At 38.4% G+C, this 9,806-nt stretch overlaps 1 protein-coding gene across 3 annotated transcripts in view; it reads left to right on the top strand.

Annotated features, from left to right (window-relative positions):
* The first annotated feature begins 4,965 nt into the window (after window positions 1–4,965).
* LOC121303561 (G-protein-signaling modulator 1-like) overlaps window positions 4,966–9,806 on the top strand; it is a 48,890-nt gene continuing 44,049 nt past the window's right edge. Inside the window, exon 1 of one of the 3 annotated variants that reach the window (XM_041234336.1) lies at window positions 4,966–5,586. In XM_041234336.1, the coding sequence (XP_041090270.1) occupies window positions 5,372–5,586 (215 nt within the window). In that variant the 5' untranslated portion in view covers window positions 4,966–5,371. Of the gene's footprint in view, window positions 5,587–6,147; window positions 6,550–9,806 lie in introns of those variants that run through there. The other 2 variants (XM_041234335.1, XM_041234337.1) reach the window with 2 other exon arrangements.

Below are 9,806 nucleotides of genomic sequence, written 5' to 3'. Positions count from 1 at the left end.
GGAATCCCTCCGATATGTGAAAATATCGTATTTCAGAGGGAGACGTTTTAATACACTGTAGTTGCTTTATAAATTCACAACACCTCCTCGTGCAACATGTTTTATAATGCTTTCACATATTATATTGTAATTGTTTGCATTAAAAAAAAAAATCTAGTGTTATTCTCAACCCTTCTTCTCAATGAAATTTAAAACATAAACAATGTGAAAAGTAAACACTGCTGGTTCTACAGTTTCTGTTATAACAAATAATATATCCCAAAACTATACATATAAGGCTGAAATTGTATCTCAGATTTGTGGTGACACTGAAAACCACTAGCACGATGACTCTCTTGATTTATATGTCACCAGAAACCCTAGATAGAATTAGTTTTATTATGCACAGTTGGGTGTATATTATTATTATTATTATTATTATTATTATTGGTAATAGTGCTAGTATTATTACTACTACTTCTACTACTACTAATAATACTGTTAAATAAACCGTGCACATGTTTGCTAAACGTGCTTTGCAGTTTATCTGCAGCTGTTTCTGAAGGGTGTCCTGCTGTCACTGTGTTTCAGTGCCTGTGCAGTTTGAAGGCTCAGTAGTTCTTATGTAAAGCAGGGTCTGTGACATGAGGCCTAACCACAGTGTGACATCCTGTGTCTCTGCTGACACGAGTGCTAGGTGGCCTGCTTTCGTTGCCCTATCGAGCCATTCCAAACACGTTCACACAGGTTCCACACACTGTTCCAGAGATACTCGGGTCACACAGTACATTAGAAACCCTCAGTGATTCAGGTAGAGTGGCTGAATATATTCACTGTGCATGCTACTTTTCACAGGGACCTACTGAAAACACAAATACTGAAAACAGAAGCTTTAAATATATCAAAGGTGTTATACGTGTTTTGGTGTCTTATTTACAACACAAACAATTATGTTAAGCTTCCAAAGGAAAAGTATGATTGTTTGACCTTCCAACTCTGTTGACTTCACTTGTATAGTAGCTGGTGGAGTAAAAAGGGTAGAAAAGTCACAATCTGATGAACCAGGAAGCAAAAAGACATTGGAAAACAATACAGGTCTGCCAGCAGAATGAGGGATAGTTAAACAATTATAAGACGCTCACTGCTATTACAGTACATTACAATATTTACTGTAGAACTTTGCATTACAAAGCAATATACTTTTATAACACTAGTGTTATAAACCAGCTCGCACTTTGAGTCTCTTGGTCATTCCAGGAACTCCATTAAAACCCTCTGGTTCAAGTGCTTTTTGTTTTTGAGCTCCTTAGCTTACTCAAGTTACATTTTCTGAGAAGACACTATTTCAAAATTAAAAAAAAAAAAATAGAAATAACAAATGCAACATGGCAATTATAATAATAATGACTTTTAGAAAGTTTGTGAACAGTTACACATTTTAAAGGGATTGTAGCTATATTAACTGTTCCACATTATATCCATCTATTTACTATCAAGTCAAATTAGAACTGTATATTTTACCCAGTGTAGTACCAGATATCATGTTTTAAAATGAAACTACATTTTTGCAAAACCAATTTTCTTCTGAAAGTGCTTGTAACAGGGTTAAGGTATTCAAGAATGTCTGGCCTCCCAAAGACAGGTGGCGCTGAGGTTAACTGTAGGTTTCCCTCACAAGAGTGGTTGAACTAGCCATTTAAGGCTACCATCTTTGTGAAGCACTCATAGTCCAGGCTGATTGGAGAGTAAGTTTATTTATTTATATAGCGCCTTTCATACGACAGTATCTTAAAGCTCTGTACTGTTCAATAAAAACAAGTTATGGTAAAATTAATTAAAACAATTAAAAAACCTGAATATGAACAAGTAAAATTAATCGAAACAACAGTAAACATCAATATTAGTAGAGAAATAAAAAGAAAAGGAGGAACACATTTAAAATTTGTAGTTTATTCTACAATCTGGAAGCATTGTAACTGAAACCTCTTTCTCCTTTCCTTTTTGTCTAATCTTTGGGAGGGACAGAAGCGCTGAATCTGACTATCTTAAAGCATGTCTAGGTACATGCAGGGACAGCAGCTCTTTAGATAATCAGGTGCCAGGACATGAAATGTTTTGTAAGTCAAAAGTAGGATCTTATAATCAACTCTAAATCGTAGTGCAAGCCAGTGTAGAGAGGTCAGCATAGTTATGTAATCACTCGCACCGCTGCATTTTGATCAAGCTGTAACGTGAAAAGGGAGGGTCTGGTAACCCAGCAAAAATAGCATGTAATAATCGAGTCTAGATTAGACGAAAGCTTGAATTCAGCTCTTAAAGTTGCAATTCAAGTTGCTTATAAAATGTTATAGCTAACTTGAAATATGCAACTGTTTAAGAGCTGAAAACAAGTAAAAAAAAGGTCTAATTAAGCAAATGATCAGTTCAATTAAAGGTATAGTTAAGTAATTGAGAGTTCGTTGGAATGAAAACCAGCAGCCACAGGGGATCCCCAGGACCGGGTTTGAGATGCCCTGTTTTAGGCTGTATAGATTCAGTTCTTTCAGCCTGTCTTCCGAGCTGATCCCTTTAGGCCCGGGATTAGTCTGGTTGTTCTTCTTCCCACCACCCTACACAGATTGTCTATGAGTATCTTTCCCCAGTCTATGTTTCGGTGCTTGTCGCTCATTCAAAGTAAACCACTGTTTTATATCTTGTTGCTTTATTTTCCAACAGGCTTCAGATGAGTGCTGTGGTCACTAATTACCAATGCTTTCACTTGTTTAGTATGAGCCAAGGTAAGCTTTTTCTAGGGGTATTTATAAAGTGTATCAAAAAGTAATCATATACAACATTCACTGTTTCACCTAGGAAATGCATATGGAAGCATAGGGTTTACTGCGTTTGTTTAAAACAAATCCTATAATGTAGTAATTATGAAAAAAATACTGTTAGAGTGTCAAAGCACTTTGTTAAACACGGACATGGGTTCAAATGCCAGCAGTGCCAGTGTTTTCCTTTCCCTTATTGTTTCAGTAGTGTGGCTGAGGCTGCAGTCTCGAACCCCACCTCTGCTAGCGTCTGCTTCAAAGTCATGGTAGGTGTTAATAGCTGAGGCATGTATTAAAAGTTGCTATTGCCAACACATTTTTGCAGCCCGCAGTTCTTTTTTTACAGCTTTAGTTATGTCTGTTTGCTGTGAACTTGCCGGTTTCCATGCAGGGTTAAGGCACATGCATAGAAGAGGGAAAACCCATGAACATGCAAATCGTAGATCAGAAAAACCACATGCTGTTTAAGATGATCTAAGCACCCGACATTCACATGGAAATCACTTGAAAATAAAACTATAACACAACAGATCTTTTTTTACAGGTGAAAAGACTCCATCTGGTTACACGATGGAAAAAGTGGGTCTACATACACAGCGTTATAGAAAAGGCAGAAGATTCATGGGGTGGAATTTGGTAACTTCTTCAAAGAGCTGCTGAATGGTATTCAGGCAGTTTCCTGTTATTAACCTAAGATCTGCTTTCAATTCAAGGAGAGCACAGATTATCCACGTTAACACACAATGAAAAGTGTTTGAGGATTCCTGACCAGGATTCAGATAGGAGTATTGGCTGGAACAGGGGTCTTCCTGTACAGAAGCTTTGTAACATGAACCATTATTTATCTTAATAACATATGTGATTGTCCTGTTTTAATTGTTTAAGAGTTTCATTGTCTAATTACTGGATCCGTTGCTTCATTTGATTGGTATTCCTGGTGTTATCTTCCTCTGGGGATGCATAACAAAAGACACAGGGATATACTAGTGGAAGTACTTATGTACATACATACAATATGTCACACTATGTCATTTTTGCTTGTCCAATTGATAGAAAACCAGCTTTGACCTTCTTTAGCACAAGTTATTGTGCATAATCTGGCAGTAAAGTATATGGGTGCTTTCTGAGTCTATTGTCTATGTGAAAAGGACATTCATTTGTACACAGTATTGAAAGTGTTGGGCTGTGCCTTTACACAACCATCACTCTCTGTGTGAAGAAGGGTCTCCTTCTCAAGTAGCTCCACTTAATGTCCACCTGTGTCCTCTGGACCTGATTTCTGTGCTGTACTTAAAGTATTGGTTAAGGTTAACTCCTTATAAGATTTTAAAGACTTCAATCATGTCATCCTTAATCCTTCTTCTGGTTTCAGTGAAATCAGTATTGTGCATTTCAATAATGTAAGGCATATAAGTAAGCGCCATCCAACTCCTGCAAAAGCTAGGTAACACTGCACTGGACACTGAATCCCTCTGCCTGGTATTTTCATTTAGAATTTGCTGTCTCTAAAATACACAGCTCCAAATTAACTATACTGTCATTTGTTTTGCTGGCTTTCGAAACACTGCTATTGTTGGTTTTCTAGACTATTGCATACTGCTATTGGGTCACTCAGATGCTGGAGGGAATTGCTGGCTGGGGAAGTACAGGGATATTGACATCATTTGATACATCCCTTGAGCATAAATGGTCAGCATTTATTCTGGACCCTATGTTTTTGTTAACATCATTAGGTCCCAAAAACCTTCTACCCTGCTTGAGATAAATTCATCTGTGACCTTTTAATCACTGAGCCAGTACACCTGTTATTCATTTTCAAGGCATTCTGTGCTTTGCTGCAGGGCCAGTGCTTGTCTCTAGAGCTTACCTCATACCTTGACCTCAGAGGCTGCAGGAATCAAGACTCACTCTCAGACTGTGAAAGCAGGCTGCACCTAATGTAGCATTTCACTAAACAATAACACACTACAGTTATTATTTCTATGGGTGGTATATGTAGTGACAGGGATGAGTACAACTACAAATTTACTTTATTTTATAAAAACTTGTTAGAAATTTGTTTGTAATTAGGCTCTTTCAAAAACAAAAACTTAATACAGGAATTATCCAATCACACGACACGTGAATGCAAGTTTCAAGAAATCTATGACTTGGAACAGCTAATCCAATAACAACATGTGTGGTTTTGAAAACAGAATTACTTTCAGTTACCAGTTCCAGATTTCTTTTAAACAACTGTACAAAAAGTGAGAGGATATTTAGAATCAGTACACACAAGTCCCACAGCCAAGTGCCTTCAAAACAATCAACTTGTTGTCTCATCACAAGTGCTTCTCTAGACTTGTAACAATGTGTGACATGCTGACAGACAGGCCTTCAGTCTCCATATATCCTCAGATTATGATAGGATTGGTAATCTATGCTAAATTAAAGTACTTAGCAAGTTTTATCTATATACAAATACAACTCCATCTCTTTACAGTCTCTACAGTGTGTGTGATTTAGACTGATGTGTGTTTTTCTGTATTCTGAACAGTCTCCTCCCCCTTCACCCTCCTCCACACTGAGACAGCCTCTTTTTGATGACAACACAGCCAAGGCAGGGCCCGCCTCTATGGTTTATTTGCACAATATACATCACTTCCTACAGTAGGAGGCTACCGTCACCAAAGTATTGTACTGCTTTTAGTAAACTAAGGAGGGAAGCTGATACTCAACAGGGCTGCTGTATCCAATTCATGGCTTTGTCTCCTAATGGTGTAGACCAGGAACCTGCAAGCAGGAGGCTCTACTCGAGGTAGGCTGGGAGAGGAAGGGGCTGCGAGGAGCAGGGTGCAGTTACCAGCAAGCTGCCAGTGTGCAGGAGGGGTGGAGAGAGTGTTGGAGCTGGCTTGTTTTTACACTAGAGAAAGAACATTCTACTCTTATAAATAAATATCTGTAAACTTTAAATATGATGTGTAGAAGTGTATAGGGCATTTCCACAAATGCTGTTAGAATTTGGAATTGGCCAATTCTTCAGCGTATTTCTGTTTTAGAGTTTGGCATCCACACATATCTGTGGCTGTGTCCGTGCTCACCAAACCTTATAGTTTTTCAGATGTGAGTTTGCATACTTTTCTGTTTTACTCCTCTGCTTTTACATACTCCACAACATTTTACTATAGTACTGTTCCTTTTCCTGGGGATTTGCATTACTCTGGTAAAACGTCTATTCATTTCCTGAATTGTGATAACAACTTCATATATATATATATATATATATATATATATATATATATATATATATATATATATATATATATATATGGTCACAGTAATCTATTTTGTATTTATTTAATTTAATCTGTGAATGCACAAGTCTTTCAATCCTGGAGGCCTGGGTTAGAATATGACAGTATGAACTTAGTTTGTTGGACAATAGTGTAATTCATAAAACAAACCCCACGCAATGTGGCATGGTTAGCAGGCTCTTTCAAAAGAGAATACAGTGAAAGGAGGGGCCTCGACTGCAAGGTCCATCACAGGCATTCACAAGGCAATGTAGTGAAGCTCACATCGCTTCTGCTTGTGCTGTCCCTGCTCTGTGGATAAATACACTGGACAGCACGACAGTCTCAACTGCTACCGATGCAGGGTCTTTTAAACTGCTATGTGGACCTGAATCCATACTGATGTGAAGAACACAGGGATATGTTCAGTTTGTTTCTCAGGACTTGAGAGAGATCTGAACAGCTGATCTCAGGATCCTTTATATAAGGTGGGTCATATAATAATGTAAATATTGAATATGGACTATCCTGTCACCGGGGGAATTACTGTCCAGCCTTATCACTGTATGTACAGTTAGGCCATTGTATCCATTCCATTATTGTTGTTTTTGTGGTTGTTTAGCTGTAGAAATACAAAGCACACATGCTGAATTGGCTTGTTTGTAGGACTGTGTTGTCAGTACCGTATTGTAAATACTGGCTTGGGTTTGACTCGTTATGAACAATTATAATTATGAAACTAATAAAAAACAAAAAGGAAGACCTCTTACGCCTCATTAATTAAACGTCTCAGTTGTTTGGTAACATTGTTGTGTGTGTTTTTCCTTTTGAAAAAACAAACGTGCCAATGATGATTTTGAGTGGCAAGTTGTGAGTGTTTAGACCAAAGTAGTTAACAGTAAGGTTAAATAAAACTATTATATGATTATATTTATTAAAGCTAAAGGCTGAGTGCACTCAATCATTCCTACCGCGCCACAGTCCGCTACACACAGACCCTCACAAGCACACTCCCTGAGCAGAATTCTACTCCCTGGGTAATTCACTGCAGCTGTGCTGGAGATGTGCGTGTGCATGGTTCAGGGGCTGAGGGGACAAAGAATGAGGGATTTTATACTGCAGCAATGGGGAAATTATACTTCATTAAAATGTTATGCAGCAATACTGTAGTTTATTTTAGATAGAGGTATTAGGACGTGAGACAAGGAGGGTGAAATAAAAGAGAAAGATCCAACCACTTAATTAGAAATGAAGGGCCATGTTTCCAAAGTGTTTTCAAAATATCCTATCTTTTGAATTTTGCCAACTGAGAAGCAAACATTTTGAGAGACAATTATCATAGTATTGTATTAAATTATGTATCCTAGGTGCTTGTTTCAAGTACAATTACCAGGTGTTTTTCTCATTCCAAAGAAAACCAAAGACTGCTTTAACCTATAAAAGGTTACATTGTAAATTACACTGCAATTTTGCAGTTTTCCTAAGTGTGTCCCATGGTTATACTATCCGTTTACCAGAGTTTATCATAGTTGACCATTTTTTTTAACTTGCTTTACCATGTTTTCACTATGCTTTATTACACTTTGCTATGGTTTTACTAGGCTAACCCTTTATAAGGCAGCTCAAATACAGTATAGCAGGGCCTTAAGTCAAGAAGACAAACATTTCTGCTAGTGCCTTTGTTTTACTGCATAGCAAGAAGTGTTCCTTCAGTAGAGAAAAACAGACAGAGTCCAAAGAAAAGAGAGCGAGAGACATACTTTTGGTTAGATTAGGAGCCTCAGTTTGTTGCCATGGCAGCCAGACTTGCATCCCTCTAATTTGCTAAGGATTACCGCTATCTAATTACAGCCTTCTGTCTGAGTGCAATCTTTGCCAATGCAACCACAATTCTCGTCCGCACCCGGGCTCACATGAGCGGTATGCATTACGCGGCTGACTTTTCTTACAATATCAGAGAAAAATTGGTACAGTGTAGTAGTTGTCAGCACGACACCGTAGGCTATGTACTCAAATGTCATTCACATATGGCCAGAAGTTTGGCTTCACCTAGTAGAATGTTAGGATGCAGACACATGTTGTCACCACTTGGCTGTGATTGGTTAATCCACCAATGGTACCACGCGGAAGCCAGAAAAAACTCTGGATTTGATTTGAGCGGCATCTCTCAGTGTCACCGCGGGAATAGTGGTATCATCCCGCGCTGATCTGCCCAATACCATATTAAAGCAATGGCAGCGTTACAGGCAGCAAAATGCCTTCCGTGCCACGCATGTCTGTCTATCCCAGGCTTAAGAGTCAGGGTGTAGGAATGGGTTAGGGTTAGGGTTAGGGTTAGGGTGGAGGAATGGGTATCTTTATTTTGTCTACCCCTTTGAAAGAGAGTGAAACCATTTTTGTCAGCCTTTCCCTTCCTCTCTGTCTGTATTGTGTTTTGTGCTTTTGCTTGACGGTATATGGTTTGTTGCTCTAGATAATATTGATCTCAATATTACAAAAAGCAGTAACTTAAATGGGGGTGTAGAACACATGCTACCTACAGCAAAACTCTTTTTCACATCCTGTCAGAACCTTTTTAAATCATTTTTAAATCATTTTTTTCAAATTATTTTACCCCTGATTTTCCCTACAATCTAGAATGCCAAAGTGTGTTCCCTCACTGCAGCAATTCACCACATCAGCTCAGGAGAACTGAAAGTCAATGGGCATCCTCTGATCCCATGACTGAAATAAATGTTTCTTTACACCCAGGAGCTACTGGCCTCTGGAGGACAAAGGCCAGCCCTGCAGGTCTGCTGTAGCACGTTAAGGAGAAACAGACCCTGATGTTTTTGTCTCCATAACCTGCGGGAGCCTTAGAGCCAATGCCATAATCAGCAGGATGCAAACCTGTGCTCTGACTGTATGACTCACCCTGCACATCACACATACTGTACGTGTGTGTTTTTACCAGATGAGTTACTCTGGGAGCCCTGTGCTCCCCTGACTGTATGACTCACTCTGCACATCACACATACTGTATGTGTTTTAACCAGGTGAGTTGCTTTGGGACCCCTGTGCTCCCCTGACTGTATGACCCACCCTGCACATCACACATACGTGTTTGTACCACATGAGTTACTACAAAGACTCCCTGTCAGAAACACAGCTGTTGTTAGAGCTAGCAGCTAAAATAGGTGCTGAAATTGTAACTTAGTTCAAGCTTTAGCAAAGTAGTAATATACAATGTAATACTTGAATATTCAAGTAATTAACACACATTCGTGTCCATTCTCATACATACAAGCACAGACTAATTACAGGCCTGAGTCTCTGGAAAGACTAATTAGCAGCAGTTGAAAGTATAATTCTACCACAAGTATTCCTTTTAACCATGTAAAGAGAAGCATAACTATACATCTACAGCAGTTTGTACTCTATAAAAAAAGCATTATGGTAAGTTTTCCAATTGAATGCAAGATATTTAGAGAGTTGTGTCATGTTTCTTTGTTTTAATACATATTCTGGTTGTCAAAATGATGGTGTGACCAGCCTTGAAATGAAATAACTGGGAGTGAGATGTTCACTCATCCCAGTAGTTTTTCGAGATTTACGATTATACAAATTTACAGTATAATCGTAAATCGCGAAAAACTACTCACTTCTAAATCTTTTGTAGTCATTTTTGTATTACTTTAGTATAAATACATGTTAATTTGGATTCATATGTTGTTTTTTTCTGACTTTATATGAACGAAAAGACACA

Source organism: Polyodon spathula, chromosome 33 (assembly GCF_017654505.1).
Source record: "Polyodon spathula isolate WHYD16114869_AA chromosome 33, ASM1765450v1, whole genome shotgun sequence".
In the NCBI taxonomy this organism is placed as follows: domain Eukaryota; kingdom Metazoa; phylum Chordata; class Actinopteri; order Acipenseriformes; family Polyodontidae; genus Polyodon; species Polyodon spathula.
This window is presented reverse-complemented; position numbering and strand designations above follow the sequence as displayed.